The following is a 14,879-nucleotide window of genomic DNA, read 5'->3' on the forward strand; positions in this document are numbered from 1 at the left end:
AAAGGCTCGCTAACGCTGGTCCAAGCTAAATTAAACCATGAGTGGTCTTGGGCCTCTTCGGTGTCACTTGGCATCCCAAAGATGCTAATGGAAAATACAGAGAGGAGGACCAGATTATTTGCCTTTATTTGAAAATCTTCTGAAAGAAGCAAGCAGTCAATTGCTGCTAAGGGAGGAGGAGCTTCCCCTGAAGTGACTTTTAATCCGGCTTCCGATGTCATTACGCCGGCTTCAAAACCAGAGAGTCGAGCACATCTATTTCTGAAAGGGAAAACGCCCTGAGCAGCTCTCAGAATTCCATTTTGCTGGCTGTTCATCAATAGTTCATAGGGCTGGGTACCTTTCCATCACTGGGTTATTACCGCCACGTTAAAAGAAGAAGTGGGGGGGGGAGGGGAAGCAAAAGCCTCAAGGACCTCAGTCATTTACCCATCAGCAGAACTTACTCCTGAGGTGTTTTGATCCTGGGCCAACCTTTTGCTCAAGCAGCCAGCCACAAAGTCTTGCTGGAAAAAGGATGGAAGGATAGATGGAGAAAGAGGGAGAGGAGGAAGGAAGGAAGGCGAGGGAGAGAGGAAAGGGAGGAGAGAAAGGGAGGGAAGGAAGGAAAGAGAGGGAAGGAAGGAGAGGGAGGGGGGAAGGAAGGAGAGAGAGGGAGGGAGGGAGGGAAGGAAGGAGAGAAAGGGAGGGAAGGAAGGAGAGGGAGGGAGGAATGAGAGAGAGGGAGGGAAGGAAAGAGAGGGAGAGAGGGAACGAAGTAATGAGAGGGAGGGAGGGAAGGAATGAGAGGGAGGGAGGGAGGAGAGGGGGAGGAAGGAGAGGGAGGCAGAGAGTCAAAGGAGTGAGGGAGGGATGAAGGAAGGAAGGAAGGAAGGCAGGGTGTTCATGGATGGATGGATGGATGGATGGATGGATGGATGGATGGAAGGAAGGAAGGAAGGAAGGAAGGGTCAGCTATAACATTTTACCAGCTAATCAAACTCTCATTCTAACATCAAAACTGCCGCCTTCTTCAACCTGATGCTCTTCAGATGTCATCAGGACCATTATGGACCATACTGGCTGAAATTTTTGGAGCTGTTAGAATTACTACTATTATTATCAGATTTGTATATGACCTTACTACCAATGTACTTAATGCTCCCTTCTCCTGTTTTCCCCCACAACAGCAACAACACCCTGTGAGGTGGGTTGCATTGAGAGAGAATGATCCTTCCTCTTGGTTGACTTTCACACCTCAAGGACTATAACTCACTCAATCCTGTTTCTGGCCCAGCTACTCCACTACTACAACAAGCCGGAGCTCAAGTATTCATTACAGGCCCCTCTGTTCCCCTAATGTCATTTTACTGTAGTCCCAGCTGGATGAGGGAATCTGACCCATTTTGGCTTGCTTCAATCTGTTTTTTTTTCCTCCAATCTCTTTTCCGTTCAAACGCAGGAATATTACAACAGAAACTCTCCCGAAAGGGGAAAAACTCCCAAAAAGAGGTTTGTTTATTTACTATTTCTAAATCTTCTGGTGACTTAAAGCAAGGGGGGAGGGGGGGGAAGGTCAGGTGTTACGTAAGGGCCCTTATAAACATATTTTGCTTGGAAGAGTGGAAACAAAAAACTAAATTTAATACAACCAAAACAGGGGTGGAAAACAAAAAACAAAGGACAAACGAAGAATTTTGCGTACGCTGGGGCTATCAAAATAAACTTTCCCGGAGCGCCAATAGAGAGGTTGTTTTTACAACCGCTGGGCTTTCCCCAGCCCCCCAATCTGTCTAGCGAGCCGAGCAAATTAAGATTCAGAGCATATATTTGCAAATGTATCAAGTGATATTGGGGGGGGGGGATTGGAATATTAGGGCTCACCATAAACCCAGATAAACTCGGATTCAACTCCCAAGGTTTCAAAATGTTCGGAGTTTCCATTGAATAATTTCAATCAATCACTTGGCCTGTAAAATGATATCCGGGTATTTTTTTATTTTTATGAAAGGGGAGGGGGGGGGAAAGCAAAAAACGTCAGCTCATCTGTCAGCACAGCCCTTTAGAGGAAGCCAAAATAACAATATATAGGTAGTGAATGTATATTTATACAAAGGATGAGTTGGCAGTTTTGACTCACTGGGATTAGGTTAAACCTTGAGACACAAGTTTTGAGTAGGTGGAGAGAAAGGAAGAGAGAGAGAGAGAGAGAGAGGCCCCTAAGAGGTGGAGACGAAGAACTTGGCCAGGAGATGGGAAGGCAGAGAGAGAACTCAGCTTTACAAAATTGCTTCCCCTTTTCCTCTGCAATTCTTTTCTTGTCTTCCACTTAAATCCAAAAATGGAACAACATAGGGATTACACAGCTTTTACTCTCCAGTTTGAATCATCATCATCATCATCATCATCATCATCATCATCATCATCAAACGACCCCATCATCCCTTGCAGGGTGGAGTGTGGGCAACTGAGTATTGAGTGGCTTCAAACTCGGGGCCAAATCTAAAAAGAGCTCTCGTCAGCTCCTTTTCGCGCAGGCTGAGTTCTTGTTCCATTAGAGTTACACAATAACAGAGTTGGAAGGGACCTTGGAGGTCTTCTAGTCCAACCCCCTGCTTAGGCAGGAAACCCTGTACCACTTCAGACAAATGGATATCCAACATCTTCTTAAAAACTTCCAGTGTTGGAGCATTCACAACTTCTGGAGGCAAGTCGTTCCACTGGTTAATTAATTCCACACTCTCCCATCTGATCTGTGTTCGAGTAAACCTTTCTTTGGCCTGGATTCAAGTCCCGAAAGATTAAAAAGGCACCTATGGTGGTTTCCTATGCCCTGATCTTATCAAGCAGGTCCTTGAACAGAAATGAAGAAGGTTTTGAGCATCTAGCAGCCGAGTGGAGGTACAATGGGAGTGAAAGGAAGGTTTTACCCTATTGACGTCTTGCCTCCTTCGGTGACAAGGAACCAGGCCGCGTGTTGTGACCCACTAGTGGTCAGTGGAGCTGGCAGTAGATTCGGACAGTGAGGAGGTTGGGGAGGAAGATGGGCCAGTCCTGGAGTCTGGGGAGGGCTCGGACGTGGGCTCTGCGTCGGAGGCAGAGAGGGGGCCGTATGCCAGTTATCAGCTGCCTTCGGAGTCAGACATCAGTGAGGCAGAAGAACAGCTGGAGCCTGTTCCCAGTGTGTGCATGAGCAGAGTGGCCAGATGAAGGGAAGAACTAAAGAACAGGGGTCGACTTGGGAGTAAGGCCACAGGTGGACGATGAATGCCCCCCCACCAGAGGAAATAAAACAGGAGCGAAAGGGGAGTGGAGTTTGCAGGAGACCATTAGTTCGCTTCATTGGTTGGCGACTCTCCGAGACTCCTGGCCAAGTTGTGCAGATCTCGGCCTGGCAGCTCTCCAAGCCAGATAAGGTCTGTGACCGCAAATCCTCCCTCGAAAGACTTTGCTGGATGTGAAGGAGCAGAATTCACAGGAAATTAATAAAAGGGTTTTTTTTGTCGTGACCAGGAGTTTACTTCAGGCTCTCGGGAAGCTTCGCTCAGAACACCGAGTTTGAGTGACACAAAGCTTCGGAGACTGCCAAAACAGGATAGGGTTGGGCCTAGAGGCTGTCATGCCTTAGCTTGTAACTCAAGTGTCAGCGACCTAGTAATGCCACTTTTCTCTCCTAAGTGGTTTTTATTCTCTCTCTCTCCTTTTGAAAGACGGGGCATCGTTATTTGGCAAAAAGAGCAGCTGAAATGCAACCACTGAGCACTTCTCTCCGTCTCAAAAGCAGGCTTAGATTGATCCAAGAACTCCATCCCTCCCCTGCCACAAAGCTGTTTAATACATGGTCTCCCCCCTCACCACCACTTCAGGAATTTGGAAATCAAACTAATTTCTTCCGAAGGATGCCAGTGCAAACTTCACAGGCAGCCTTCCAATGTTCTCACAACCGTCCATTAGCGTACAAAAGGCTCCACAGGTTTTCTCCCCCCCCTTCCCTCCCTCCCCCGGTTTCTTAAACCTTGTGCTCAAAACCAACTTCATCCCGGTTACTTACTGTCCTTTGTTTCAAGGCCCAGCTTTTTTTCGTGGGAGGGTACCGCTTCGGGCCCGGCGTGTGCTGATTTGCTGACAGCCGAGGGAACGCCTTGCGAGAGTTGGCTTGAAGACGCGACCGTCATCGAAGGGGAACTCGGACCCCCGTGCTTCCTGCCAAAAGAAAAAAGAGGAAAAAAAAACAGAACCAAGGCTGACTGGGGCGCAGATGTTAGGGCTTGCGAGCCACAAAGGCAAGACAGCGGATAGGATGCGAAAGCTTCAATGTTCCCAGAGATGGAAAAGGGAGGCTGGCCAGTTCTAAGAGAGGTTTTCCCAGTGAACTGTAACCCAAAAGAAGTAGGACGAGGTTCTCGCTGGCTGGTGGTGGCCTCTTTGTGAGTAAAACAAGCCGAGGGCAGATAACGCGGCCTCATTAAGGATGTGTGAAAACAAGGGAAAACAGTTACGGATCGAGAGTCGCGGAAGGGGAAGTTGAAGCGGTCGTGAATGCCGGTTGCACTCACTATTGGGTCATCTTCGGCATTTTCCTAATCCGAGGCCGCCCCCTTGGTAGGACTCTTCGTCACCTTAGGTTGGGGGTCCTCTTTCTGAGGTTGTTGGCCCCGATGACTCTTTTCTGGTGGCGTCTGGGGCCTTCTCTTTACCGCTGACTGAATTGAAGACAGATTCCCTATCAAAATGGGGAGTTCAAACCAGCCAGCGGTTGACTCCACAATGGATAGGGCTTTTGGTTAGGACAGGTAGGGGAAAAAGGACGCCGCGCTAGGAGGAGACTCTATGGTGTTGGGAGCCGGACTTCCGGTCAGCTCCAGAATTGAGCGGGGGGCTTCTGGTAAGGACCTTTGTGGCTCTTTGAGTGTTTAAGATTGCCGACCCCTGGGCTAAAGTATTGTTGCTCTGAGCGAGATGGGCAATCCCTACAGGCAGGCAGGCAGGCAGCGAGAGACAGACGAACAATTGTGAGTACCTTGTTAAACCAAACACTTCTCCAAGTATTCCCCATAAAAACACAATTGTAATAAAAACACTTTAGATTGTGCAGAAATGGACAAACTGACGCTCAAATTAAAAGAAAAAGAAGACCCAGAGTATTTTCGAACATGGGACTTGTTTTACAAATGGTGGTAGAGGTAGAAATTAGGCGAGGGGAAAAGTATTATTATATATAAATAAAATGATCCAGACAATACGCTTTTCACTAAGCTATATATGTAATGTGAAAATATATAAATAAACTGTTAAAATACACACACACACATTTCCCGTCATTCTGGCAGGGCCTTCTACTCTATGGAGTAGAGAACTGCCTTAAAAGACTAACGGAATTGGAAGGAGCCTTGGAGGTCTTCTAGTCCATCCCCCTGGCTCAAGCAGGAGACCCTATTACCATTCCAGACAAACGCTTGTCCAGTCTCTTCTTAAAATCCTCCAGTGATGGAGCGCCCACAACGTCTGGTGGCAAGTGGTTCCCCTGGTTAATTGTCCTCACTGTCAGGAAATTCCTCCTTAATTCCAGGTTGCTTCTCTCCTTGATGAGTTTCTATCCATTGCTTCTTGTCCTGCCTTCAGGTGCTTTGGGAAACAGACTGTCCCCTTGGGGTTTTTACAGCCTTGAAGGACACAGTGGCTCAGTGGTGGGAAGGGAAAACAGCGTTCCGTGCGCCTTCGGGAGTTGAGTCACGCCGGCCACATGACCACAGAGACGTCTTCGGACAGCGCTGGCTCTTCGGCTTTGAAACGGAGATGAGCACCGCCCCCTAGAGTCGGGAACGACTAGCACAGATGTGTGAGGGGAACCTTTACCTACTTGATGAGCTGGCAGTCCAGTTGGAAGTTTTTTTCCCCCCGGGAAAGCATCGAAGTATATCTCTCCGGAGTGACAGCCTCCGCGGGTTTTCAGCTTCGCACCTCTGGGTAGCAGGGAAAGGGGCTTCCAAATCCCGCTGAGAGAAACAAAGGCCCCCAACCCAAAGTGGCTGTGATCGTAGGAGAGAATTGCAAGCTGGCTGTGGCAAAGGACACTCAGATAATAGGCCAATTGAGCCAAGGTAGCCCGTCCTTTGGACTGAGAGCACATTCAGAATTTGGAAAGAGAGAGAGAGAGAGTGTGTGTATATATATGTATGTGTGTGTGTGTGTGTGTGAGAGAGAGAGAGAGAGAGAGGGAGGGAGGGAGGGAGAGAGAGAGTGAGAGAGAGTGCAGACCCAAAGTGCTGCCAAGGGAGAAGTTTCTATTCATAAAATATCCATCACAGTGAGCATAGTTCCCAGCTACCCGCCAGAAAACATTCCTGGAAACAAATATTGCCAGAGAATATAGTGCACTGCTTGGCACCGTTCCAGTTGTTTAATTATTTTAATTTCCAAGAGGTTTTTTTTTTTAAAGGCAGGCGGGGCCAGGAGATACCAAAGCACCTTGAGGCTCGTGGGCACCAGGCTGCCTACCCTGTGGAAAGCTATGGTTAGTTTTAGGAGTGGCCTGTTGGCAAAGTGACGGCAACCTATCTTCATACAGAAGCTAAGCCACCAGCCATAGCTTACAGGCCATAAGGTTGAGGTACACCCCAAATGAGAGATTAAAACATAGGAAGAACGGTTGCAGGAACTGGGTATGTTTAATTTAATGAAAAGAACAACTAGGGGAGACAGGATAGCAGTCTTCCAATATCTCAGGGGCTGCCCCAAAGAAGAGGGAGTCAAGCTATTCTCCAGGGCACCCGAAGGCAGGACAAGAAGCAATGGGTGGAAACTAATCAAGGAGAGAAGCAACCTAGGACTAAGGTGGGATTTCCTGGCAGTGAGAACAATTAACCAGTGGAACAACTTGCCTCCAGAAGTTGTGAATGCCCCAACACTGGAAGTCTTTAAGAAGGTGTTGGATAGCCATTTGTCTGGAATAGTCCAGGGTCCCCTGCTTGAGCAGGGGGTTGGATTAGAAGACCTCCAAGGTGCCCTCCATCTCTGTTAAATTTAAATAAACAGGGCAGTAGTTTAACATGGTTATGAAGGAGGGTTTTGAGATGTAGTAACCCACTCTGATCCTATTGCGGAGGTCCAAATGGGCACCTTTCCTCATGCGATGGCATTGCTCAGGTTTACTTGAACCCATTGACTGATGCTTGCCAATCGCAGTGCAAGGCTTCACTCACTGAATTAACCCTCTGTGTCGTATGCACCCAACTCTGATTAAGCATAACATGGTGTTCTGACCTAGGCTTCCCCAGCATCACGAAGCCAAGTCCTCGTCCCGATAAGCCTCTTTTATTTCATTTACAGTGAATTCCTCTCCAGCAAAGTCTTTCCTCTCCCACAGTCTTTCAAGATAGTTTACAATTACCGATCTTTATCAAGTTGGGAGAGTGGCCAGGCCGAGATCTTTCAGACGCTGCAATACTTGGCAAGAATGCAGGAATGAACTAATTGCCTCCTGCAAACTCCACTCCCCAGTTGCTCCTCTTTGATTCCCTCTGGGAGGGGCCATTCATCGTCCACCTATGCAAGTCAACCCCTGTTCTTTAGCTCTTCCCTTCGTCTGGCAACTCTGCACATGCGCACACTAGGAACAGGCTCCAGCTTTTCTTCTGCCTCACTGATGTCTGACTCTGGAGGCAGCTGATAGCTGGCATACGGCTCTGCCCCCCCCCCCCTTCTGCCTCCTAGGCAGAGCCCTTGCCCGAGCCTTCCCCAGACTCCAGGACTGGCCCATGTTCCTCCCCAACCTCCTCACTGTCCAACTTTGCTGCCAGCTCTGCTAGCGGGCCACAACATATGGCGTGACAGTCCTGGACATCTAGAATGCGCCCACAAGAAATGAAACGAGACTGGAGGCTTTGGGAAGAGACAAACGCTGACTTTCTCCCTGCCACTTACAAGATAGGTTGCTTCTCAGTTGCCTCCAACGATTCCTGGGAGCTGGTTCTGCAGCTTTCCGAAGCGGTGATCTTTCTGATGTCGGCCGTAATCTTCAGCAATCGACCCTTTTCGTCTAAGAAATCAAAGAACAAGGCAAGAGAAACCATGATTTCATCTCCTGCTCCACACCTGGATCAAGGTTAGGTTCTACAAAGAAGCTAAGATTTCTGGAGCCTCCTATTTGGGACACTCCTAAGTGTGAGTAGAAGGTTTAATTGTCTCTTCGAGAGCCACGACGGTGTAAAGACGTCCATCTTTAGAATATTTGTATGTACAGGTCGTCCTCAACTTACAACAGCTCATTTAGTGACAGTTCCAAGTTACGACATCACTTGGAAAAAAATGGCTTAGCGCCAGTTTTCAACCTTACAACTTACAACCATTGTAGCATCCCCGTAGTCACGGGATCAATATTTAAATGCAGGGCAAATGGTTCATATTTATGACAGTGTCCCCTTTTGCGACCTTTATGGGTGCCGGCATGCATGCTATGGTGTGTGCAGCCTGGCATTTTTCGCACCCGACAACATAAAGGTGAGCCACCGCTGATCTATATAAACAGGGAGTAAGGCCCACTCCTTGGTAACACTGATGACGTTACCTCGTTTGGTAATGAGACGTCTGCAAGAAAAACAAGGACATTCAGATGGATCGCACAACATCTGCCTTCTACTGGTTTTGAATTTCTTCCTATTGAGTTTCACCAGATGCTCTCAAGAACTACTGAGAGTTACAAAGGCGGGGTGGAAGGGGAAGAAAAACACCAAGGATCCGTCTGTCTGGAAGACACATGCAACCGAATCCAAATACGGGGCAGAATAAAGGTGGCGCAGTGGTTAGGGTGCAGTACTGCAGGCCACTTCAGCTGACTGTTATCTGCAGTTCAGCGGTTCAAATCTCACCGGCTCAAGGTTGACTCAGCCTTCCATCCTTCTGAGGTGGGTGAAATGAGGACCCAGACTGTGGGGGCGATATGCTGACTCTGTAAACCGCTTAGAGAGGGCTGAAAGCCCTATGAAGCGGTATAAAAGTCTAACTGTTATTTCTATAAACTCCATGGTTGCCAGGACGATCTTCTATCCTGCGACATCCTGCTTCTTTTAGGACAAGCTATCTCTCTCCCTAGGCTTCCACCATGTCCATATTTCTTTTTTAAAAATAATTTTTATGGAATGTTTTAATCTTTAAAAACAGTAAAGAGGACACAACAAGAAAACAAAACACAAAACATACGTAACAATATACAGTAATTTTACAGCTTTCTACATCGGCTTTCCTGCTTATCTTTTATAATCCTATAATGCAGCAAACGTAGTATTAACACTTATAGTAATATTAACTATTTGTATCACCATATATTTATATTCTCTATTTTCTGTTTTGGCTTCTGATTTCTAGCCACTTATACATTTTATTCCAAACTTTATAGAACTCCGATTCTTCTCTTTCTTTTAGTTCTATTGTCATTTTATCCATTTCTGCGCATTTTCCTGATTATAGTTTCATCTGAGGGTGTATTGATTTTTCCCCAGTTTTGTGCGAAAGCAATCCTGGCTGCAGTGAGTATGTGTATGATTATGTATTGAGATGGTTTATCCATTTTTTTGATCTAGTAGTCCTAATAAAAATGCTTCTGGTTTGAGTTCTATTTTTTGCTCCGTAATTTTCTCCAACTGTTTCCGAATTTTGCACCAGTACTTCCTTGTGATGGGGCATGTCCACCACATATGATAGAATGTTCCAGCTTGTGGCTGCATCTCCAACATTTGGGGGATAAATTTGGGTACATTTTGGCCAATCTCGCTGGAGGCAAATGCCATCTACAAAACATTTTATAGAGATTTTCTTTGTACCATGTTCATATTTCTATGTCAAACACTGCAGCCAAAGATGGAAGAATATCGTTTCCCCACGGGACGAAATTAGAACGTGGTCCATTTTTTATTCAAAAAGGGGGAGAAGAGAGGAGAAGCAGCAACGCAATCAGCACATTCCTCAATAAGCCCACAAACACAGCCGTCACCCGGAACAACGTAGGCAGCTAACAATCATTTAATTACCGCAACCTGCTACAGGCAGCCTTGACTTCTCCGGCGGTCATTTGAAACAAAACAGGTTAGGAGGTCCACGCAAGTCTTCTGCAATCGACAGAAAACTTTTCTAAAATCAAGGCTTCCCCTTGGAGCTTTAAAAAGGCTCTTTTTTTCTCCCTCTCTCCTGTTTTTTATTGCAATCAATAATTAGCAAACAGCTAAGAAGGAAACTCAGGAACAAGTGTGGCTGTGGTTAGCTGGGATTAAGAGGAAATTAGCAATATGGAGAAACATGATGAGGAAGCCCAAAGGATAAACCACCATGGGATCCTAACAAAGAGGCTTTGAGAAAAGGGGTTGCTTAGGTGCTGAGTGGGAACAGGATTGGTTCTCTGGAGCTTCTTGCAAGAAAAATGAGAACTTTGTTTTTTGTTTAAAAAGAGGATGATCTAGGTTGATTTTGGCTTTGAATTGGCCCAGTGTCTAATCTGGTAGTTTGGACACAGGCTCACTGTTACTCCGATTTTAGGAAGTGGAAAGCTGTGGAATTGTTACCTGTCAAGAATGAAACTTGGCCAGGAAACAAGACATGGGAAAGGAGGAATTTGTATCTAAAAACCTGGATGGTCCTGGGATTGAACGGCCCATCGATCTAAAAAGGTTTGAATTCAAATGGCAGACCACATTAAAGTAAGACAAAGGTAAAGGTTCTCCTCGCACATATGTGCCAGTCGTTCCCAACTCTAGGGGGCGGTGCTCATCTCCGTTTCAAAGCCGAAGAGCCAGCGCTGTCCGAAGACGCCTCCGTGGTCATGTGGCCGGCATGACTCAACGCCCGAAGGTGCATGGAACGCTGTTCCCTTCCCACCAAAGGTGGTTCCTATTTTTTCTACTTGCATTTTTTATGTGCTTTCGAACTGCTAGGGTGGCAGAAGCTGGGACGAGTCACGGGAGCTCCCTCCGTTATGGCACTACAGATTCGAACCGCCGAGCTGACAACCTTTCTGACTGAGAAGCTCAGCGTTTTAGCCATTGCATCCCACACTAAAGGACTCCTACTGTAATGTCCCACAAAGCTACCCTTTTGCATTCTTGCCTAGGGAATGGATATCAACAACTGTTTCAGATTGGAGACGGGGGTTAGATAGTCAAAAAATACTTTTCAATCATTGGTTTCACAACTTTCGCACACTTGAGAGCCAAGGTGGCGCAGTGGTTAAATGCAGCACTGCAGGCTACTGCTAGATCAGCAGTTCAGCGGTTCAAATCTCACCGGCTCAGGGTTGACTCAGCCTTCCATCCTTCCGAGGTGGGTAAAATGAGGACCCAGATTGTTGGGGGCAAGATGCTGACTCTCTGTAAACCGCTTAGAGAGGGCTGAAAGCCCTATGAAGCGGTATATAAGTCTACTGCTATTGACAACTTTCATGAAGACAGATGAAGAACGGTTGCAGAAATTGGGTATGTCTAGTTTAGTGAAAGGGATGCGGTGGCTCAGTGGCTAAGATGCTGAGCTTGTCGATCAGAAAAGTTGGCAGTTCGGCGGTTCGAATCCCTAGCACCGCGTAACGGAGGGAGCTCCCGTGACTTGTTCCAGCTTCTGCCAACCTAGCAGTCGGAAAGCACGTTAAAAAATGCAAGTAGAAAAATAGGGACCACCTTTGGTGGGAAGGGAACAGCGTTTCATGCACCTTCGGCATTTAGTCGTGCCAGCCACATGACCACGGAGACGTCTTTGGACAGTGCTGGCTCTACAGCTTTGAAACGGAGATGAGCAGTCGGGAATGACCAGCACATATGTGTGAGGGGAACCTTTACCTCTAGTCTAGTGAAAAGAAGGACTAGGGGAGATATGCTAGCAGTCTTCCAGTATTTGGCAAACTGTTTACCAAAGCACCTGAAGGCAGGACAAGAAGCTACAGATGGAAATTAATCAAGGAGAGAAGCAACCTAGAACTAAGGAGAAACTTCCTGACAGTGAGGACAATTAACCAGTGGAACATCAGAAGCCATGGGTGCTCCATCACTGGAAGTTTTCAAGAAAAGACTGGACAGCCACCTGTCTGAAATAGTATAGAAATGAAAAGGACCATTTTTTTCTTATCACCCATAGAAATTATTTTACGGAGTGCCACAAAGCTTTTAAAAAATAGCATTCTTACTTTTAGAAATCTCTCCATTATCGGTCTGAAGCTGGACGTGTAAAGTAAGAACCGATCCTAGACTCAGGTCGATCACCTCTGGTCCTATAATCACCATTGTCTTCGCTTGCCCTGCAAAATGATCAACAGACCTTGAGGGTTACCCCTCTTCAAAAGACAAGCTGGGCACATTTAAACACCATTCTCTTTTCTAAAAGTAGGCGTCCGGGACGGGACATTGGCAAAATGTTTTCCACAAGGGGGGGGGGGCCTCGAAACACGGGCAATTAATAGAGCATATTTTGTAGCAAAGGTATGCAGCGTTGTCTATTCTGCTCTACTTCAAAAAAAGTTTCGTTTTTCTAAGTTTAGGGGAGGAAATGAAATTAGTTTCATAGCAGCTTCCACCAGATGTGGAAATCATTTTTTTTTAGACCAAAAGTACCTTGGCAAACCTTAGTAGGTGTGACACTATGTGTTGTGACCTGCCAGTGGAGTTAGTAGTAGATTCGGAGAGTGAGGAGGATGGGGAGAAACATGGGCCAGTCCTGGAGTCTGGGGAAGGCTCGGATGAGGGCTCTGTGTCGGAGGCAGAGGGGGGGACAGGGCAGTATGCCAGTTATCAGCTGCCTTCGGAGTCAGACATCAGTGAGGCAGAAGAACAGCTGGAGCCTGTTCCCAGTGTGCGCATATGCAGAGTTGCCAGACGAAGGGAAGAGCTAAAGAACAGGGGTCGACTTGGGAGGAAGGCCACAGGTGGATGGTGAAGGGTCCCTCCCAGAGGGAATAAAAGAGGAGCAACAGGGGAGTGGAGTTTGCAGGAGACATTATTTCACTTAATTGGTTTGTGACTCTCCGAGACTCCTGGCCAAGTTCTGCAGAGATCGGCCTGGCAGCTCTCCGAGCCAGATAAGGTCTGTGACTGTAAATCCTCCCTCGAAAGGCTTTGCTGGATGTCAAGGAGCAGAATTCACAGCAAATTAATAAAAGGGTTTTTTGTCGGGACAACAAGGAGTTTGCTTCATGCTCTTGGGAACCTCAGTCAGGACACTACGTGAAGATCTCGTCCTATGCCTTTATGATAACCCAACAAGGGAACCTTTAGGTCTCAAGTTCGTATACTTCTGAAGCTGACTTCCCGCCAATATACTTGACTGCCCATTCCTTCTGGTAGTAGAAGGCTTTAATTCACAAGGTCTTTCTTTCCTATTCCGTCCTCCTTCCAGGGCAGGAAGATGAAGCATTGTCCCTGCAGGTGTTGTGACCCGCGACTGCCAGCATTCTTCAGCACTAGCTAGGTTGGTCTTACAGCTCAGAAGCAGCTGATAAGTCATCAGTACTGCATCCTCGGAGATAATAAGGAGATCCCTCCCACCCCATTGCAGTTCGCTGCTGGTTTTAGATGGGCTGAAGTCAGCGGTATTGTAAGAATTACCATCACTGGATGCACGTGTGACGGTTAATTTATCAATTGGGCCTCCCCTCAAAAGCCACACTGGATCCTTTGGTTGCTACATTATGATGACGTTTCTCAACCTTGGCCCCTTTAAAAATCTCTGGACTTCCAACTCCCAGAATTCCCCAGCCAGCATCTTAAAGTAGCCAAGGCTGAGAAACACAGCATTAAAAACTAGCGCCTGCATTTTCTGGTCTTTTCTTACATCCCATTTCCTTTATTACCTCGTCCCTCTGTGTGAGGCCCCAAAATCCACAGGGAGCATCCAACCTAATTTATTTGCATTAATTGTTTATCAAGCCGTTCTTAGGAACCTTTCAGTTATAAAGAAACATGCATGAAATAAAATAAGAGTGGTGGTGGTTGAACTTTGGCACAGCGTGATGGCAGCCCGTTCGGCAAATCTGTCAGTCTTCCTTCCTTCCTTCCATCCATCAGTCCGTCTATCTTCTCTGCTTACCCACTCTATTTATCCATATCCACCCATCCATCTTTCCCTATCTATGCATATATATCTTTGTCCATCTGTCCGTCCGTCCATCCATCCATCCATCCATCCATCCATCCATCCATCCATCCAACTTCTCTGCTTACTCACTCTACTTATCCATATCTACAAATCCATCTTTCCCTATCTATGCAAAAATATATCTCTGTCCATCTGTCCGTCCATCGCTATCTATGGATATATACCTCTGTCCCTCCGTCCGTCCGTTCATCCATATCTACTCTATGTCCATCTATCCATCTATCAGGCTGGCCGTCCCTCCGTCCGTCATCCATCCATCCCTATCTACTATGTATGTATGTATCTATATCTCTATCCATCCATCCATCCATCCATCCATCCATTCATCTTTTCTGCTTACCCACTCTATTTATCCATATCCACCCATCCACCTTTTCCTATCTGTGCATCTCTCTCCCCCTCTCTCCCTCCCTATCTATCTATCTATCTATCTATCTATATATATATATATATTATATCTGCCCATCTGTCAGTCTATCCATCCGTCCGTCCAGCCATCCCTATCTACTCTATGTATATATACCTCTGGTCCATCCATCCCTATCTACTCTATGCATCTGTCCATCTGTCCGTCCATCCATCTTTTCTGCTTACCCACTCTATTTATCCATATCCACCCATCCACCTTTTCCTATCTATGCATATATATATATCTCTATCCCTCTGTCCGTCCGTCCATCCATCCCTCTCTATGTATCCACCTACCCACCTACCCTACATTACTGCCCACCAAAGGGCTCCCCAGCCGAGATCACCACAAACTCCTGGCAATTTTC

The 14,879-nt window shown here is 46.7% G+C and overlaps 1 protein-coding gene across 2 annotated transcripts in view; it reads right to left on the bottom strand.

Moving 5' to 3' along the window:
• Positions 1 to 14,879, bottom strand: part of MORN1 (MORN repeat containing 1) — a 136,949-nt gene that overhangs the window by 97,084 nt on the left and 24,986 nt on the right. For both annotated transcript variants that reach the window (XR_015695114.1, XM_087701944.1), the window contains exons 8-10: positions 12,140 to 12,250; positions 7,903 to 8,017; positions 4,031 to 4,182 (exon numbers count right to left, since the gene is read on the bottom strand). Coding sequence is in view for 1 of the 2 variants with exons in the window: in XM_087701944.1 (XP_087558070.1) it covers positions 4,031 to 4,182; positions 7,903 to 8,017; positions 12,140 to 12,250 (378 nt within the window). In the remaining variant the exon portion in view is untranslated. The remainder of the gene's footprint in view (positions 1 to 4,030; positions 4,183 to 7,902; positions 8,018 to 12,139; positions 12,251 to 14,879) is intronic.

Source organism: Thamnophis sirtalis, unplaced genomic scaffold (assembly GCF_051295495.1).
Source record: "Thamnophis sirtalis isolate CommonGarterSnake01/CBP01778 unplaced genomic scaffold, rThaSir2_p1.2 scaffold_15, whole genome shotgun sequence".
In the NCBI taxonomy this organism is placed as follows: Eukaryota; Metazoa; Chordata; class Lepidosauria; order Squamata; family Natricidae; genus Thamnophis; species Thamnophis sirtalis.